Source organism: Kryptolebias marmoratus, linkage group LG3, assembly GCF_001649575.2.
Source record: "Kryptolebias marmoratus isolate JLee-2015 linkage group LG3, ASM164957v2, whole genome shotgun sequence".
Lineage (NCBI taxonomy): Eukaryota > Metazoa > Chordata > Actinopteri > Cyprinodontiformes > Rivulidae > Kryptolebias > Kryptolebias marmoratus.
In genome coordinates, this window is record NC_051432.1 from 10,967,785 (window position 1) to 10,989,157 (window position 21,373).

The following is a 21,373-nucleotide window of genomic DNA, read 5'->3' on the forward strand; positions in this document are numbered from 1 at the left end:
GTTGTTGGTTTATACTCCAATAGAGGATCAATTACATTGTAACTGTGCACTATAAGACTATTAATTCCATCCATCCATCCATCCACTTATCTGAGGTTAGGTTGCAGAAGTAGCAGGTCAAGCAAGGAAACCCAGACATGTCTCTCCACAGCCCCACATTCAAGCTCCTCCTGGAGATCCCAAGGTATTCCCAGGTTAGAGAGGATAACCCATTTAGCAAGTTCCCGGTCTGCCCCAGGGTTGTTTCTCAGCAGGATGTGCCATGAAAACTTTCAAGTTGAGGTGCCCAGGAGGCATCATAATCAAAACACCCATATTACTCCAGTTGAAGCCGTGATCCATGTATTCATCTTCAGCTCCATCCTGCCATCACTCATGAACAAGACACCAAGATACCTGAGGCAAAGGCTCACTCCCAACCTGAGGGGAAGCATTTCACCTTTGCCTGGTTGGGAACCATGGCATCAAGACTTGAAGGAGCTGACTCTCAGCCTCTTCATATTAAGCTGCAAACCGCCCCAGTGCATGTCAAAGGTCATGGCTTGTAGACGCCAACAGAACCACATCACCTGCAAAAGGCAGACATGCAGCTGGACTCCGTGGAGGGGAGAGCGAGCTCTAGACTGAAGGCTATAATGGACAATGCCAGTCACCCCCTCTACACTGTCTTCACGCAACAGAGGAGCGTGGAGGGCTGCTGTCATTGGGCTGCTCCACTGAGAGACTAAAGAAATGTTTTGGTGCTCTGGCCATCAGGCTGCATAACTCCTCTGTGGAAAGGGTTGGCAAATGAAGGGAGGAGGACGGTGTGTGCACCTAAAGGAGAGCGTGGTAAAATAACTACATCTTTGTAATTCAATGTTTTTCAGTTAAAGTAGCACCTTACTGCTGTTCAATTTAATCAGCTATATTAATTATTACATTTTTATTTTTAGTGGAATAATTACCGTTTTGCTAATTCATTTTTTAGGTATTTTTACACTACCTCCTTGTATTATTTTCTCTCTCTGGTAGTTTTTTTGTATCTGTTTCTTATCATTGTGTTGTGTGAATGAAATCAGCTGGCAACTACTGCATTTCCTTCAGGATAATAGTCTTATCTTATCTTATCTTATCTTATCTTATCTTATCTTATCTTATCTTATCTTATCTTATCTTATCTTATCTTATCTTATCTGATGAGATAAGATAAGACAAACATCCTCCTCTCAATGACTGCACCTTGACATCCTGTTTATGAACACCACAAACAATATGAGAGACAAAGGGCATCCTTTCCAGCCAGCACCAGGAGCAAACACAACTTTGTACCAAGACGGTGAATACTCTTACTTTGGTTGTTCACAGATGAGAGTGACCCCAGCACCTCATATTCCTCTAGCATCCACCCCACAGAATTCCTTGGGGGACACAGGTGGAAGCCCTTTTCTCCAGATCCATAAAACTCATGTGAGCTTGGCAATCAAACTCCTAGAACCCCATCAGCAACTCCACAGGGGTTTAGTGGGACATTTTTGTATTAAATGTCAAGGTAAACACTGGATTGATGGGCTTGAGTCACTTGTTTGTGTGAACTTTAAGGGTATAAAAACAGTGAAATACCCCTCACCAACACATGGGACTCAGTCTGAGACCAGAATATCATATCAAATTGACACAAAGTGGTAATGAAATGGCAGAGAGTTCACTCTGCAATAACATGAAAATTTTAAAAAGTCTGTAAAAATAAAATTGCAACTCTAGTTTTTCACTTGTTTCAGGGTTATTTTCCTATTGATCACATACAAAAATAGCTTACAAAAAGTTTGCAATAGCACTTCAGTAATTCACTGCAGCTTCCTGTGAAATTCTCCATCATGACATTATACCACTTTCAAATTACTACAGAGAGAAGGGCTTAATTAATTTGAGGAGTGGGAAACAAATGGGTGAAAATGGAGGGAGGACATTAGGGGGATTCTGATTTTGAAAAACAAAAAGTAATGGAATTGACAAACTAATGAGATTTTTATTACATTAACTGGTTACTGAGTTTGAATATAATTTAACAAAACAGTCTGAGGCCTCGCCACAGCACCAGATTGATGTTTTTTCATTAATGCACTAAATGACTACCCATTAGTCGGCTTGAGACCAAAATGAGTCCGGTCAACAGTTTGGAACATTCAATAATAATAAAAAAATCAGCAAATTGTTTCTCTAAATGCGACTGAGCGATAAAATAAGTATATTGGAGGCAAAACAGTTGACTGAAGAAAAGCAAGAGTGTAAGTACTGAGTGCTGAAAGAAATCAGGTAAGCTGATTACAGAGACAAAACAGGTGAAAGGTGAGCAAACTACTGAGCCAATCAAGGGTGTAAGACAAGTTTACAAAACTCAATTAAACAATCACAACTGTCTAACTTATGAAACACAAGACACCTAAATAAACTACACACCAAAAACCAACACAGAAAACCAATCTATGGTCAAATTTGACTGGAATTTTGCTTGATAGAAAATTTAAGTAGACCATAATAAAGCAAACAAAAAGCGTTCATCGAGGTGCACATGTCAATGAAAGTAACCATTGCTTCTGAATGTGAGTGTGTGCATTATGGCTGTCTCTGTTGGTTGCTCTCAGCGAGTGATTACACAGAGTAGAGGCATGTGACCACTGTGACAATGTTTGGTGGAACGACAGGCACTCAGGAGGTTATGTAACCATAGCAACATATAATGTGATCCCATGTGGCCAACAAAAATCCAGGTCTCCCAACCATTTATCCTATACAAAACAAATCTCAGCCCATTTATTTGTACACTTGTGCCTCAGTACAAACGCCTACTGACACCTGTTGTAGAGACTGCAACAGCCCCACTATGCTGAATTTTACAGTGGCTTAATATTTATTTATTTTTCATAATACAGTCTCATCTCTCAAAATGAATCCATTCAGATGATTATGAACACAGACAAACACACACATGCATTCTGACATAAACACTCGCACTTACACAAAGCAGATAAGATTTCACACAGAAATGTAATGGATTATCAAGGTTGCTCGAAACCAAAACTCAAGCACAGATTACCTTCAAAGAGCTGCTTTATGATGAGTCATTAGTGCTCCTTCTCAATATGACATTTCCAATGCAGAGCCCCAGGCGTGAGCTTAAAATAGAGCACCTGTGGCGACATGATAGTGGCAGAGTGGATTAAGTCAAAACAAAGGGCCGGTGAAGCTTTTGTCCTGTGATGATGATAAATAATACAAAGATGGAGGTTTGTAAAGCTTCTGGTCATCTCACAGAGACGTGATGGCCGCAGAGGTTGTTTGTCAGCACAGTAACAAAGTGAGTTAGCATTTGTGACATACTAATTGTGGATCACTTTCGCAACATTTTCCTTCATTTTTCATCATTAACTAGGTTCTTCTATTTGTTTTCAGTTTCAGCCGCTGATCTACTGTCTCTTAAAATCCACTTCTCCATCAATCACTTTGAGTGGGTAACAGCTGGATTGAAGGCACAATTTATCACTGTTTCATACAAAATATTCATATGTCAAGGGCTATACTTGGCCACGCAGTGACATATATCATTATCAAATGACATCTACAGCAAATACACGTTGACCTATAAGATACTAAAGAAGATGAAACATCTATTTAAGTTTTTAACATCTGCTTTGATAAATGACTTGCTGACATCTTTTGACCTGGAACATAAGGTCACGAGGGTTTTTTTTTTAAGGTTTTGGTCTGTCTGTCACTTCTTGATCCAAAAATACTGAATACATTTAAAAAAAGGAGCTACCATATTCTGCATAATTACCAAAAATCCTTAGTGTTTCTAAAAAGAAATATCACGCTGACTTTAGTGGTGCACAAATGTTTCCTTAGCAGAACACCCTCACGAGGATCGCATGAGGGATGGAGATGACAGAGGACCACACACTGGCACAGTCTTGATACATGTGCAGGCCCATCTTAAGTTTGCCAGTGAACATAAATGTGGGTAAGATGGGACCTCAAGAGCATTTTAACGTTTTAATCCATTACAGTGTAGTGTCTAACCAATAGATTTATTGATGACTGTCGTGCCATTTGCCTTCAGATCATTAAAAAGCTCCAGCTCCTTCAGTGTAGTTGTGGGCTGATCCGTCACCTTTCTCATCATCCTCACCCCATGAAACAAGACCTTTTATTAAACTCCAGGCTGAGTGTTATGGATAGTCTTTCTATTTTTCTTTCTTTCATCCTCATCTCATGAGACAAGCTCTTACATGGAGCTCTAGACCGAGGGTGATTGGTGTGTTTTTTTATTCTGTATTTCTATAATTTTGTTATGATTATGGCCATGTCTTCAAGTTTTTTCAAGTTAACTTCCATTTCAGTCTGGTCCTGTTTACCTCTCTCTCCTCACAGATCTCAGTAATTGGCTCATTGATTTCACCTGTGTCTCTCACTACTTAACCAAGCCACTCACCTTCATTCAGTGCCAGATTATCATCAGCTTGCCTGTGGTTCTCCAGCGTTCAAGTCCATGTCTCGTTTTTGCCTCCTGGTTCTGACTTTGTTCATGTCTCCTGGTTCAACGATTTTTGCCTCAGCCCCCAACGGATTATTCCTGCCATCTGCTTTTCCGGTAACGACCCACGCCTGGCTTTTTGGACTCCTGCTCTTCGTCACGCCCCCGATCGGTACCTCCAGCCATCTGACTACCTGGACCACGACCCAAGCTTTTCCCACGGATTATGGTGAACTGCCTGCTCCCCTCAACTTGTTAAGATCTGAACCATTTTTGACCTTTGCCTGTCTCTGGAACCAGAATCAGCTTCTTGAATATAAACCTTTTAAAACTTTGTCTGTTTCCGGTTTATTCTCAGAACTCAAACCTCGGTTCATATCAAATTTCTGAATAATCACACCAACAGTTGTCACCTCCTCGCCAAGCTTCCTGCTGATGGTCATGCAGCCAGTCTTGACATCCTTGACAGCCTCTGACAGCTCCTTGGTCTTGCCCATGGTGGTGGAGAGGTTAGAATGAAAGAAATTGATTCTGTCGACAGGCGTGCTTTTTATACATAACAAGCTGAAATCAGAAATGTCTGAAATTGAGTGAATAATTTGTTGATGGTCATCTCTGTGCCACATGGGCACATAACCAATTTGTGGGAGCCAGAAGGATTGGTTATAGGAAATCAAATACTTACTTCCCTCAGTGATTTGCAAATATTTATTTTTTTACTTTTATGTAATGTGTGTTTGTGATGTTTTTTTTCTTTTCTGGATTTTTGGTATATCTTCTCTTAGTTTCCCCTAAAATTTATTTAGCATAACATTTGCGACTGTTAATTCTCTTTTGGTAAATACCAGACAACTGCATTAAAAAAAGTAGTAGTAGTGGGTAAATCAACTTTGACTTCAAAACTCAGGATAACAAGGTGAATACACTATGTTGTGCACTGTTGAACTTGAACGAACCCTAAAAATGGTGCATTTAAAAAACCCAAAACATGTTGTTGTGTGAACATACAAACACAATCTGCCCAAACTAATCCAACCACCAACAAGAAGCCTCTAAACCCCTTATTCATTACAAATATTTATGTAAACAGGCTTTCTTTGCTCACAGATGATCGTCATCATAGTTCATTCATAAAAACATCAATATTCATGAAAGAAGCATAAAAGTTAAAAATAAAAGGAAATTAATACAATTAAGCAGAATCAGTAAAGGCTGACCTGGTTTTATTGAGCAGCTTGTTCTACTGCTGTGATGCTCTGATTGTGAAAACTCTATCACCACTGGTTTTCACCAGAAAACACCTCTTGATTAGTTACGATCCTTTTGACAATTACAGGTCAGATATATTGCATTAAGCCATGAAAGTTAATAAGGTTACAAATATATTTTAAACAAAAAATGGAAATTAAAGCACATAGAATGTCACTTCTTCTGAGATCCACAGACAGGTCTTGTAGAGTTTGGAGTTAATTGGTGGATTTTTTTGGTTGTGGCAGTGAAGTGAAAAGGCAGTTGTAATGTCTGACTCATCCCAAAGACATACTGGATCCTACTGAGCAGAACCGCAGTGTCGTTGTTAGGATTGCATCCTCCTGCTTTTACCCCAGTTTCAGCTGTGTCAGACTCTTCTGCAAGGATCAAAATAATGAGATGAATAGCTTTTAGATGACAAAAGAAGACCTGTATAAGCCTTGTGGCATGCTGCTTAAAAAGTGGTATGCTATCAAACCAAAAATGTTTTTTATATATATAACAGGCTTTACATGCTCCAACAGGAATGGCAGAAGTAATTACAACAATTGCATTGTTGCTTTTGTTAAAGCTGATGAAAATGTTACATTTTTCACTTTTCAAAGGGATTTATGTGGTGAGCTCAGCATGTCAGAATCTGGACAGTTAAAAGGAAATTTCCTTGCATAGAGTTTTTTTTTTTTTTGTCAGAGCTTATTACACACAGCAGCAGGATCCATACGAGTGTCTCAAATGTGGCAGAACGGGGCACATTTCTGCATGTGGCAAAGCAACATTAACTGGTCATGAAAAGTCCCCAAACAGGAGGACAGAAATGACAGAAATAGAGTTTGTATTTTTTTTCAGAAAATTGAACTGTGTTTGCAAAGTCATCATTTACAAACAACTTTTAAATCATTTGTAGCACAGTGGCCATTTCCTGTTCGAGTTCTGAGCTGCATGTCAGCTGTAGGGATGTTTGGGTTTCACTGCTCATCTGATCCATTTAAAATCAAACGTGTTTATCTGTCAAGTTTGGTGTTTTAACTTGGAGATTTTGTTTTCAATCTCATACCAGGTTATTAGAGGCAGGGGTTTTATCCTGCATAGTAATTTCCTGTGAATCCAGGCACCCTGTCAAAAACTAAAGCAACAAATAAGGCTGTAGTGAAATTAAATAAATTAATACATGTGAGTTTTTAAAATGTTTTATTTTTTGTTATCATTTTATTATCATTTGTCACTGACACAGATAACATATTTGATATTGTTTACTTATTTTGTGGAGTTTTTACAGACTGTTAATTTTTTTGCAAGTGAGCAAATTTACAAAATCAGCAGGGAGTCAAATGTGGACTTCGTCCAAGTTTTTGCAATTCCTTCATTCAATAGCGTTTGAAATTGGTTTGTAGCTTTCAAGTAAATATGGATCAAGTCTGCTCTTCTTTACCAGTGTTGTTACAGATGGATGGTTCAGAGCTGTAGGGAACACTCCAGAGAGCAAAGAAACATTGACCATTACAGTAATGTAACATCTACCAGGCAGAGTACACTTAAACAGCTTAGTTGGGTCAAGAGCACATATTGGAGAGATTAACTGCAACACTACATGTTTCAGTTTGCAGTTATGAATAGAGAGGTCATTACCAGAAGATATGAACTAATGAAAAGTGGGGTCATATCATGTTCATGTTCAGAGATTATTTTTAACCTTTTATTTCATTTCAACTACTGTATCTGGGTACTTAACGTTTTTTGCCAGTGCGTGGAGACAGTAAATCTGTTTAAGAAAAGATATATATATTTTGTTGGACATAATCAGTTTACATACTACTGAGTAAGAATGACTGAGTCATTCATAAGTGGCGAAGAAACCAGTAAAAGGCTGAAAATCTCCCATCTGTGTGTGTGGGAGGAGTTGGACTCTTGTGAAGTCTAAAATTCACACATGTCAAGAAGACTTTGACACAACTCAGCTGAACAACACACAGTCAACAGGGAACAAAATACTGGAGTTTACATTTTAAATTTCATATTTTATATTTTGCTATCAATGTTTTACTCTTGAAAAATGATTTATTTAAAAGTCAAGCCAGTTTATCCTTTGCCTTGGTGTTCAGGCAAGGGTAAAGGAGATGTCTCAACAGCAGCACTACCTGGGCAGTTTCATATTATTTTCATGTAAATACGGTTTTGTAATTCATTCTCATTTTAGTTTTATTCCAAAGTTCTAACAGCAGTTTGAAGTTTCAGGTTGGTGACATGTTTAAGATCAGCAGTGGGTAGCTGCCTTGAGCATAACTTTCCCTTTAGGGATGCTGCATGGCTCTCAGGAAGACCAACTGATCTCAGGTTAGATGAGAAGATGATTTGTTTAGTTGAAATGCACTCAAACGTAATTAACTTTTCTGGAAGGTGTGATTAGTACCATCTGTCATGACTTTTATCTCTGTTAAAGTTCAGGTCCTAATGTCTATATTATTAATGGTGCCAATGCTGATGCACTGAACTGCCATTTACTATTCTGTTGGTTGATTCTTCTAACTCTATATTGTCCTTAGGTTTGAGTGAGAGGGTAAATGGTTGTTTGTCTTCTTTGTCTCAATATGGTCCTGTGATGGACTTGCAACCTGTCTTGGGTGTACACCACCTCTAGCACAATAAAGCCTGGAGATAGGCGCCAGCTCCCCTGCGACCCGGAAAGGACAAAGTGAGTAAAGAAAATTGATGGATGGTTGATTCTTTTTTTTTTTTTGTATCCCAGTTTCATCCCGATAATGAAGCTGGTTTGAGTGTAGAAAACATGTTAAACAAAGTGCAACAGTAGATTTATAAAGAAACGTTCAAATGTGACGTTCATAACGGAGATCTATCTTTTACTTTGTATTAACAAGAGGAAGATGGCTGGAGATTCAATTTGGCATTACCTAGTATAGCATAAATTAAATTGTTGAAACTGTGATTCTGTGGTTTTAATTTGAGTAAATTTAAAGATCAGTAACAGATTGTGTCCCACTTTATCTACCAGATGGCTGCAACCTCACCTCAGACCCAAACACAATTAATGGCTGAATCACTCTGAGGGAAACAAGAATGAAACATATGGAGGTTGGTGTGACTATCCTTCTCACCCTGAGAGGTTTAATCTATATTCTCAAGTCACTGTCTGCTGCCCTAGAGCCCAAAGAAGACCAAGTTTGGTGTCAAAGCAATTGCATGGTAAATAGTCTCAATCTGAAAACTTTAAGACATTTGTAATAATGACTGAAATGGTTTGGAGATACAGGTCATATAGTGCTTGGTTTTGTCTCTTTTTACTAAAACTTTTCCACTTTGTGTTCAGTGTTATTTCAAACAGGCCTAGAGTTTCCAGTTTGACTGATGCTCTTCTCTACATGTTTTACATTCGATTTGGATAAATGAGACACAAGCTTGTAATAAATTGGTAAAATAGTTAATTAGCAAAAGCAGTGATTGATGGGAAAATCTGCAAGCTACCACAGTGCTATTACTCAAAACATAAAACATGCTTACTACTCATCATTTTTTAAAAATAAATAAACACAATGTTTCCTGGAAGGCATTTAAAATCTCATGTTTTTCTATATTTTCAATTTACTGAGATTAATAAATTTATTATTAAACTTGTGTTTTGCCATGAGTTTGATAGGAGTCTTATCTTCTGAAGCAGTTTGTTTGGCGATGCATGACAGTGTTGCCTCAGGTTGAACTCTCCCTTCTGTCACCTGTTCCGTTCAGAGCCTGCAAGTACCTCGCTCTCCACCTAATTATCTTGACTGTCTCAAAAATAGAAAGACAAATTTGAAATGAAGTCTCTATTAAACAAACAGCACACACACACACTCAGGCACAATGTTAGTCATTTTCACCTATTGACCAGTTCATACACCGAACACCCTGTCTGTCAGCAAAAAAAACCACCCACACTGTGGTGACATACTGACTGACACCTATATGTAGAACATTAAAACTTGTATAATCTTGTATTAATTGACATTGAGTGTAAGTGCATGCTGCCCTCAAGGAGAACTTAATCTACTGTAAGATGACATTAGTCAGAACACAGACAGATTCTCCACTGAGGAAAAGAAGAAGAATCAATATATTGTCAATTAAAGGCCTATTGTTCACCGCATTTATTTTTGAAGATAAGATTGTCTGATGTAGTCTCAGCTACTACCACCCCAAATCTGAGCTCGATATCTGTAAAACTGGATGAGTCATGGGCATTTTCACGTTTGCTAAGGCTGCCTAGCTGTGGGGGCCATCTTGAATGGGACTGACTCCAAGGGTTAATCAGCTATAGGTGTACATCCAATAATTACTTTCTGAGAGTTTCGCTTAAATCTGTCCAGTGGCTCATGAGACATTTTGCTAACGGCACAAAGAAACACACACTTGCAGACACACACACCTTTGCCTTCAGCGGTGGATGATAATAAAAGCCAAAATAATAAACTAACAGACATATTCAAGCTTCTTTGTAAATGATTCTACTGAAACTTACTGAACATAATTAGTCTTCCGAATCGCCTCCCCTAATAATCTACATTTGTAATCCATTCTTTGCAGACGTAATAAATAACTCCAGTATGGAGATGTGTTTGTAAGACTCCAGGGGAAAAATGCCAGAGTCCCAGGAGTGTATTCAAAGACCAAAACCGAAGCACAGTCAGGCTCGTAAGCCCTGAAGACACTGTTGGTTTTTGTTGCATCAACAGTAAGTGACAATCACAACGGTTTTGTTGTGTCGAATTAAGCTTTTTCTTCACTGAAATGTTGACACAGCAGTATCAGCAGCACTGGCATGCAGGGAAGGCACTTTTTGTGGTTGTTGCAATATGCTTTAGCTGATGTTTTCATTTCAGGCTGCAACGTTTAATAGGCAAATCTACATCACTTGTTAAATGTTGATCTCAGTCTATAATGCCTCTAATATTGCTGACAGGACATAAAGGTGCTGTAGCTTTATTTATTTCAAGCAGTCAAAGTGCAGAACATCCTTTGTGAGGTGAGGAAAATCATGGTTATGGTTTCTGTCTTACTCATACATTCTGCATCATTTTTAGGGAGACATTACTTTCAGTTTTTTAACAAGTCATCCTACAGGTTAAACAATAAAATATTTGCAGGTTTTACATGACAGAATTAAATTATGTAAATAATTGTAAATAATTAGTTGGTGTATTGCTAAAGTATTTCTCTTTGTTTTATTGATTTCATCACCACTGAGGATGCTGCACTTTCACTAGGGTGATTATCAGGAGCATAGGCTTAATAGATTTTCATGAAACATGCTGTACACAAAATAGGCTAAGGAACAATTCACTTGATTAAGAGGTGTTCTGGGACTCTCTTCCATTAGAAAATAAATTAGCTGTGGCAATTGTATTAACAGACACAGAAGCTTAAATCCAGATCCCAAAGGTTCACTAACAGAGAGTCGTGTAATTCTTCTGTCTTAATATTTAAAAGCCTTTCAGTTTGAGCCGCAAACAATCCTCTGATTGTGTGCTTTCCCAATATGTCAGGATAGCAAATTGCATTAAATAATTTCAATTACATTTTGCTGTAGGATTAAAAAAAATAAAAAAATGAAAAATTGCTCAGGAACTTGTCATTTTCAGAGAAAATTAAAAAAACAACCCAGTTTAAAGAATTTTAACATTCAGATTTTGTTTTAAAAACTGAACTGCCCTAAGGCAAGCTTACCTTCCTTTTAGCTCTGAGCTGTCCATGATAGTTATCAGACGAGTCTCCAGGAATCTCACCCCCCCACAGAGTTACCCCCACGATGGTGTAAGTGATGCCCATCACCACTAAGGGCAGCACGTAGACCAAAGCTGCCACTATGATATGATACCTAAGACAAAAGCAGAGAACAGTCAAGAAGGTAAATTTGTTGTATGTGTGTATATATATATATATCAAATCCTTTGGAGCTCAGCCTGTATTACTATATGTACAATCTAATTTACCTAAGCTGGGAGGCAAAGACAGCAAGTGTGATAAAATCCCTTTTATATTTAACTTTTCTTATAATCTAATCTGTTTTTAGGAGCTGAAGCCCCAGTAAATTGTTCCTAAGCTCTCCTATAATTATTATAATTATAGTAGTAATATTTTTTATACAAGAAGCCACTACAGATATACGCTTAACATAGGGAAGCAAGACTATGAGTTGAACTAATTGTTGCTTCTCTGAAAAGCAACAATGATGATTGTTCAGCAGCAGGAACATCACTTTAGCGAAAAGAATGCCAAAAGTAAAACTGCAGAATGTGTTAATGACTGTTAATTGCCTAACTTCACCTTCATTTAGTTGAGTGAATGAAAAGGCAACATTGCAAATGGCTATTTAAAAATGAATTTAGACCGCTAAGTTCAGATACTCCAGTATTTCAACACTTTATCAGCATCTGTAGAATGCTGTTGTTATAATTAATTACTCCACATAAAAATTAACTGGCATAGTGCTCCTGTTAATGCTATTTATTTTACTTTATTGACCAAATGGATGTACAAAGATATTTTAGGAGAATAAGTAAGAAGCAGGACAGCAACATAGCAGGTGATGTGAGGGAGCCTGCAGGACTGAGTTCAGTAGAGGTCTATGGGTCAAAGTGTTTTTTTTTCCTAACATGTAGTCTTGCTGTTAGGTCTAGGCACCAAGGCACAGCAACAACTACATTATTTAATATTTGATTCTGCCCAGCCTAACTTTCTGCATTCACCAGCTGTAGCCCTGTAAACTAAACGAGCCTAATTACATGGATTTTGCCTAAATGTAAATCAGTCTAGATTGAGTGCACAAACATATACCCATAAATATATTTCCATGTACATGCAGGCTTACCATACACTACCCTGTTAGAGATAAATACACTTTAGTGTTGTGAACACAGGCTTTTTAATAATACAAGCATCAGCTCATAAATTGTGAAATGACCTTGTTTGGACATTAGACAGGACTGTTCTCTGTTTGCTTTCTAAATCACAACTTAAACCCCTTTCTTCTCCATGGCCTTTGACACAACGTGAGCTGTTGACTCTTTTAATCCATTTGAAATAACTTTATGTTGTTTTATTTGATAGGGCTGGTTTTACTTTGTGTTTTTATGTCTATCATTTATTTTATTTTTTATGTCTTGTCACTGCCCTTATGTCTTATTTCTTGTTCTGTGCAACACATTTGTCATTTAGAGTGCTTCATAAAAAGCTGACATGATGTGGTAACATTTACCCATTTAGACCATTATTTTTAAAAAGAGAGAGAGAGAACACAAGAAAGACATCTTAAAGACTTAGGAGAGGAAAGGCAGGGTCTCCCAGAGAAAACAGGAAAAGAAAAGACAGAAAAAAGTGAGTCAGATAGTAGGTCCTGATGAATGCTCTACAACTAATTAGAAATTAATTAATGGAGCCTATTTAGGTTTAATGAAGCTTTTTGGCATGTGATGTATACATGCACATTACTTCTTTCAGCCCTGGGGGCTAAACCCACCCTCTGTCCTTCAGTCCTAGTGATGTCCCTGAGTCTAACTCTTGCAGACAAAAATCCTCATGAGCTTCTCATGTGAAAAATCACAGGCGGTTGAATGTGAAAATGTGTTTAACACACAGGAAACATTTTGGAACATGCGTATGATAACAACGTGTAAAACCCAATGTGATTACAAGGCTTTAAAGGTGTTTTACATGTGTTATCACAATTTACACATTATGTTTGTTGTACTTATTTCTACATGGGCCCACATTTTTCACAAGTTCAATTCACTACTGTTTTTTTTCCTGTATGAGAAAGCGTTTCATATAAATGAGGTGAGAACGTCCGGTTATGTTTGTTTTATCTGAATCCCCTGCATTCATTCATATGTTGAGCAGTTTTTAAAGTAACTTACAATATCAAACTAAAAATAAATTACCAGAAGTCAACACTCCATTTGCTGCTAATGTCTCATACTTTTCTTGCTGGGGGTTGATAGGAAGCTTGCCGTCACTCACATGGCTGTATGTTAATGCAGCAATAACTATAGCTGAAGAGGAAATGACTAAAGACATAAAAAAAATGTTGTGAAGAGGAGAAAATAAGCTTTCCAAAATAATATTTCCTCACATGATGGGGTCGTCAGCCATGCGAGGCCAGGCCACGTAGCAGATGGTTCTGTGCGGCAGAGCTCGGGTGGTGGAGAAGTAGCACAGAGGGAAAGCCAGAACCACGGCCAGGCTCCAGATACAGACGATGATCCCTGTGGTGACCTTTGCCGAGAGACGAGGCTTCAGAGGGTGAATGATGGCCATGTACCTGAAGGAAAGAGACCAGCAGATTGAAAAGCAGTTCTGTGGTTAGTCTAACAAAAGAGATAATTAGTAATTTATTAATGGATTTCATGCTTTTATTATTCGAATTGAATGGTGATTTATTAGCACCCTAAGGAAAATTACATTATTGCAGAACAAATTAATAAAAAATAAAAAAGTAAAAAAAAAGAAAAAGAAAAACTGAAATATTAAGTCTCCTGCAGAATGACCTTTCGTGTCAGTCTGTACTGCAGTGGGCTAATGGTGATAAAAAACCTGTTTGATCTATATTTCATGTAGAAGTTGTGCAGATTATGCTCATTATACTCAGAAACTTGTGCAACATTCTTCTTCTCACACTCAGAGTATCCCCCAACACACACCCAGCCTTCTTCATATTTCGGTTCAGGCCAGAAACATGAAACTTGGTCATTTATGTTTTTCTTTTTTAGTTGTCCCCCTACATACTTACAAATTACTTGTAAGTTGGAGCTCTGAAAGGCTGTGATATGTGATGTTTTAAATACATCACATTTTTTTGACATCAGGTTTAGTGAAAAGGTTATGAACGAATAATATCTTACTTGTTGAAAATAGCTCTTTTAGCAAATTCAGTTTGGAGAAATAGACTTTAATTCTGACTGGATTGATGAGCTAATAGATAGTGCAAGCAAAAAACAAAGTGGACTGCTGTTGTCTTTAAACTGCTCAGATATATATATGTGTGTGTGTGTGTGTGTGTGTGGGGGGGGGGGGGGGGGTGTAAGTGTGTAAAATGATGTGAAAATTATTTTATAGACTTTTACACTGTTGTCAATTTTGTATTACACGGTTATTCTGGCAGAAATATGATGACATGAAATTTTTAGAGTTGGTTTAAAACAGTGCTAAGACTTGGTCTCGCTGGGATGAGCCAGACAGATTTCAACTATTTCTCCAAACTGAGTTCATTCAAAGATCTATCTACAACATATAAAATAAATAAATTAACTAATTGTTTATAACCTTTCCACACAACCCCACTTCAAATGGTCTGAACTTTTACTTTGAAGACATTTGGATTTTTGGTTAAACAAAATAATACTCAGACGTTTTAAATTGTCCTTTAAGTTTGAAAGACAAATCACGAATCAAATTTTTATTACATTTTTAAGCTCGTGGGGGGTGGGGGGGAAAGGTTTTCGGACATTCTTGAACCTAACCTTGGTCAATCAAAGATTGATTCAGTTCATCTGGTGATTCTCTGACATTTTTTTTTTCACAGAAAAATTACAATAATTTTCTTAAAGGCAGCATACAGAACTGGTGCTATCTGGGTTTTTTAAATTATTATTTTGAAGTAAAATTGATGGATGATTCATTCCACATCTCCGGGCTTGATTACTTTTTTCCTGGACCTCAGTGAAACATTGAAAACGGGCCGGACATTACCATTTGCACAAGCCCAGCTCAGTGTGCTGCATGATTTTAAACTAGTAATCACACAAGCTCCGAGCGGCTAATCCAATCTTACTGAGATGGTAAAAAAATGGGCCTTTCTTTTTCACCTCAGTAGCTTGAAGTCTCCGGGGGACGGCAACAAAGATCCATCCAGTCTCAAGAAATTGCGTGGAACTCAGTGGCCTTTGTTAGATGTCCAATCAAGTCTGTGCTAAAGCAGCGGAGTTATTTAGGATCCAACAAGCTCACACAATAGTGGCTGATGTAATATCCTTGAGACCACTGAACAATGGTCCTTATTCTGCCATATTTGAACAAAATGGCACACATGCACATATGTTTTAGTATCTAGACACATTTAAGTACATTTACAAAGGTATTTGCTTCAACATAGAAAGATCACAAAAATGTTATAGGTGTGGACAAAAAATATGTATATTTCTTTCTCTGTTTTCTTTTTGAAAGGTGTTATCTTGTCTACGGAAAAACATGGACAGGATATTGTTTTGAAACCACAGTGGTCTTATATTGCAAAGTAAACATTTTATTACCACAAGATATTGAACTAGCAAAGATCATCACTGTGTGAGGAGTAAATGTCAAGTCATTGCTCTAAGATCGCCAAAGATAATATTCAGTTTCAATCATATGCACTTTGCTGTACCACATGACATAGTGCCTTTATCAGATTTTCAAGAATCAAACGTAAAATAGAAAACCAAATCAGATGGAATTGATAGAAATGTTAAATTTATTTGGATATTTATTAAGAAAAATAATCCAGTGATACATGTCTGTGAATGATTCACACCAAGAGGTTGCAAAAAAAAAATCTGTAAAGTACTTGAGGCTGACACCTTGTTGACTTTTAAGACTGGGCTGAGTACTTTTATAAATCCTAGAGTTAGGGGTGGCTCAGGTTTATTCTGATCTATCCCTAAGTTATGCTTCTATAGACTGCTGGAGGACAAACTGACCACATTTCCTCTCTCTGCTGTTTTTACTTACCCTACTCTCCATGTTTGAACATGCAGTTATTGCTGTTATTGACCTGTTTTTCTTGGTTTCTCTTCCCACTGAAGCTACACCTGGACCAAACCTTGCGTGTTTGCCTGTGTCTGTTTCCTGTCCTCTCAATCCCCAGCCAGTCAGGGCAGATTGCTGCCCATCCTGACTGGTTCTGCTGGAGGTTTTTTTCCTGTTAAAAGGGAGTCATACCTTTCCATTGTTGCTTCTATGTTGCTCAGGATGGGGAATTGTGTTGCAATGAAGTGACGCAACTTGCTGGTTTTCTTAGATAGATAGCTATTATTAATCTGCATTTCATGATGTCCTAATTAATTCCACCAGTCCAGAGTCAGTCAAAGTATCTGGGAGGCTTGTTCACGAGTGATGGCAGGATGCAGTGGGAGATGGATCGACAGATCGGGGCCTTGTTTTCAGTAATGAGGGAGTTGCTTTGTTCTGTCAAGGTGAATAAAGATCTGAGTGGAAAAGCAAAGCTCTCCATTTCCTGGTCCATCTACATTCCAACCCTCACCTATGCTCATAAGGTGTGGCTCAAGATAAATGCAGCTAAAACTGGTTTCCTTCGAAGGCCGGACAGGCTCAATCTCAGAGACAGGGTGAAGAGCTTTGAGCTTGGACTAGAGCCGCTGCTCTTTAACGTGAAAAAGGAGTCAGCTGAGGTGAGGTGGTTCAGGCATCTAATTAGGAAGTCTCCTAGGCACCTGGGGAGAAAGATGTCTGGGTTTGCCTCCTGAACCTGCTGCTCCCGCAACTCAATCACAGATAAGTGGTGGAAGATGAATGGATAAAGGAAATGTAAATATAATTATTTCCAAGAAAATCCCTAAAAATAGTGTTAGGTGATTTGGGGGATTATAAAAACCCTCAATGTTATGTCCTAACAAAAATATTTCTCTTTCTAAATTTGAAATATGTTCATCTTGATGACTGAACAACCAAACAGAACACTGACTTTGAACAAAGTAAGACTGCAACACGAATGGAAGTGCTCTCCAGGTTGAAAATAAAATAGAATACAATGAAAAAAATATGCTTGATCCCCTGAGGGAAATTGATTGAAATAGTTGCATAAAAAACACTATTGCTTTTGTGGTCATGTGAGTCAAAGTTTTATCAAAATTTGTCATGTTTGAAGGTGCAGCATCGGACTCGTATGTCATTTGTACATAGGGCATTGGTAGTGTCATGGTTTGGGTTAGTCATGCCAAAGGGTTGCTAGGATGGCTTCCCAGCACCGGTGAGACAAGGAATCAATGAATTATGATTTATACAAAAGAATTTTAAAAATGATGTCAGCTCATGTATCTGCAAAGTGAAACCCAAAGGAAAATGGGCCATGTAGAAAGACCTTAGGACTTGGCAAACAAGTGTTTCTGCCAAAGAATGGATAAAGAGGAATAAAGTTAATATTTCGGAATGACCAAGTGAAATTCCTGACCTAAATTCAATGTAAAGGTTGTGGAAAGAAGCGAAGCGAGTAGTGCACAAGAGTTGAAGCTGTTCTGCACGGTCGAGTACAGATGTGCTTGACAGATCATCCGTTGCAAGAAACTTTATGTTTTATCTGTTTATACATCCAAGGGTCAAAATGAAACAAAGGCACTCATACTTTGACGCATACATTTTATTTTCAAAAAAAAAAAGTATACTCCAAGAAATAATATAAATGTATATATTATTTAGCTATATATATATATAGCTGTGATGTTACCTTTTCCACTGAACTTTGCTTTTCTTTTGCCACAGTGCCAAGAGAAACAGGTTTGGCTGCTGAGAAAAAGCAGGCAGGACAAATTCACAGACGATCACGAACTGTGGCCTCTGCCATTTCAAGACAGAGCAGAGACAGAACCATACTGGGGTTACGAAAAGCATGGCCGGAGGTTATATCTGAATTGTGTAGGTCACGGCAATGTTCCGATTCTCAGTACACAATTTACAAGACTGAAGGGATACTGCCGGCCAAAACCCCAAATCCATGGGAGCCCAAACCAGCACGGCCCGAGGAAACCCATTGTTCAGTTTGTGTGTCAAAGTGATGCACTGGACAAAGAAAACACCTCACACGATCTCCCAACACACTGTGACACTCCTCCACTGGCTGCAGCACACACTGCGCTTCCTTCTGCATAGCTTTTTTAGATTTGGTTACGTCCGTCCGGCCTGTGGCTGCCTCCTTCATCAGTTTAATCCCTTACAGTCAAGTATTATGATGTACGACGGTTCACTGATCAAAGCTGAGCTGATAGAATTGTTTGTGTCTCCAAATGACTAGAAACCACAGGAGCAGGAGAACAGAAACAAAGAAACCAGAGGGGGAAAACAGAAAATGTGCGAAAGTGCAAAAAGGATGAGTGAATGTGACAGAAAGCAAGAGAGTTGGAGTGTGAAAAAAAAGGGGGACATCTTTCCAAATGATACTTATTCACAAAACAATTTATTTGGTTTATCTCGCGTTAGACATAAATACAAATTTGTGGAAAAGGTTTTTTCTTTATATTACTGAAATATACAAATAATGGTACCATTTCTTAAGACAGGCCCCTTTCTAAAGGATTTATTAGTGCTTTATAAATAGGATATTAATTAGTTTGTAAACACTTTGTAAAGCATTAACAGTCATTCATAAAACAGTTATAAAAACACTGAAACAGGCTCACTATTTGGCAAGATTAAGTGCAGTACCTTTATTAATTTCTTCATAATTTCGATTTTTAACATCAAAGCAGTCAGAAAGTTACCTGAATGTAAGCATTTGCAGATATAAAGTGTGTTTTGGCAAATAAAATAATTTAGTCAAAAAGTAAACTTTGCAACTAGCAATAAAAGACATTTACTTGAATAAATTAAAGTACAATAATTAATCTTGCCAAACATTGCTTTTGTAACTGTTTTATAAATGACTGTTAATGCTTTATACAATGTTTACAAACTCACAAATAACCTGTTTTTGACTCTTTAATAAATCCTTTAATAAGTGCCCCTTTTTTCGTAAGCGCAGCCCAAATAATGAAGAAATCCTCTGCAGGGATCTAAGGCACATTTAACAGGGAGACAAAATGAGCCTATAGGGCAGCAACCGAGGAGGTTCATTTGGACTGAAGGCTTAGAAAACCTATTAAATGGCTTTAAATGTTCAAGATGATGTTCAGTTTGCACTTCAGATGCTAAATATCCCACAAATGAGTTTTAACTTTTACCCACTAGATTTAGTTTTCCACCACTGCTGCTAGTGGCCACAGCATAATTGAGCTTATTGATCAGGAACAAAATGTCCAATAATTGTTTGCAAAACGGCTAATATCAAGGCGCTTGGCTGGCAACATCTTGAGGAAGTTAAAAAAATATGATGCTTATCGAAAATTAAGGATTTCTTTCATCCAGACTGAATTAAAATTCGACTGATAGGCTGCATTCATTAAGACTTAATTAGGACTTATTTTTAAAGCTTATAACATTAACCCAGCCTTTAATTCATGTTTATTTCATAGTTATTAAATTGTTTCAGTGCAAAAAGCTCCAATAGATAGATAGATAGATAGATAGATAGATAGATAGATAGATAGATAGATAGATAGATAGATAGTTTTCTGATGGAGTTTTGGGGTGAGACTAATGCTTAGTTTTTCTCGGAGTGTTTCCTAAACCCACCTGTCCACAGCTATGGCAGTCATTGAGTAGATGCTGGCGAACACAGATGTGACGGGGAAGAAGTTGTGGAATTTGCAGTAGGCTTCCCCGAAGTACCAGTCCCCGTGAGCGGCGTAGATGAAGTTGATCAGAGTGTTAAACGCCGCCATGGACGCGTCCGAAAACGCCAAGTTGAGCAGAAAGTAGTTGGTCACCGTGCGCATCCGCTTGTGGGCCAGAATGATCCAGATGACGATGAGGTTCCCGAACACGGCCACGGTCAGCACGCAGCTGTAGGCGACCGACCACAGGGCGACGCGCCACGGCGGCTGCACGAACTTGTTGGTGTAGTTCGACGTCAAGTTGGATCCGTTGTTCTGCGGAGCCTCCATCCTCCTACCGACTGCTCTGCTCCTGCCAACCCCCACCCCCCTCACCCCTTCAGTGAGGTGAAGCTGTTTCTGCTTTGGTCTACCTGCTGCTGAAGCGCACAACTGGAGAGGCAGGAGAGGATTTGCGCACCGGCGCCATTGCGCACGAGTTCAACGCTCCTAAAAGGCACTTCTCCTTCTTTTTTTCCCTCCTGCAGGCTCTGTCTGCTGGACCTGTGAGTGATGGAGCAAACGAATCCAATCTGCGCATGAAGCAAGTGCCGCTCTCACTGCGCCTGTTGAATGTGAGTGTGAGCGCACAGCCGCCTCCTCTTCCTCCTCCTCCTCCGGCAGCAGCAACAGGCAGGGTGACGCACAGAGGCTGCGAACAGTGACAGAGATTGATCGATACTTGTGGGGCTGCTGTTTGAAACTTCATAAATAACAAATAATCTGCGCTGTCTGTTTCTCTCTCTCTCTCTCTGCGGTACGCTGAGCATCTGGATGTTTCCTGATCTGAGCTTCCAACAGGATATTAAAACGTTGCAGGCAGAGTGTGTTTTTATAAAACGTCTTTCTGAACCATTAGCTGCAATTTACATAATCAGTTTAGCGCCATATTTTAATTCAGGGCCTTAAAACTGATATCAGATTTTAAATGACTTTTCTCTCTCTCTCTCTCTCTCTCTCTCTCTGTGTGTTGGATCAGTATTAAAGATCTTTTGGAGTGGGGCTGTGTGAAAAGGTTATGAACAATTCGTGTCTGTTGCAGATAGCACTTTATACAATCTCCGTTTAGAGAAATATAGTTTAATTCTGACCGGATTGAGGAGCTAAG

General features: G+C 38.5%; 1 protein-coding gene across 1 annotated transcript in view; it reads right to left on the reverse strand.

Annotated features, from left to right (window-relative positions):
• Positions 1 to 20,864, reverse strand: part of tacr3a (tachykinin receptor 3a) — a 39,184-nt gene extending 18,320 nt beyond the window's left edge. The window contains exons 1-3 of the mRNA XM_017439906.3: positions 20,186 to 20,864; positions 13,881 to 14,069; positions 11,477 to 11,627 (exon numbers count right to left, since the gene is read on the reverse strand). Of these exons, the coding sequence (XP_017295395.1) occupies positions 11,477 to 11,627; positions 13,881 to 14,069; positions 20,186 to 20,556 (711 nt within the window). The 5' untranslated portion in view covers positions 20,557 to 20,864. The remainder of the gene's footprint in view (positions 1 to 11,476; positions 11,628 to 13,880; positions 14,070 to 20,185) is intronic.
• Between the last annotated feature and the right edge of the window lie 509 nt (positions 20,865 to 21,373).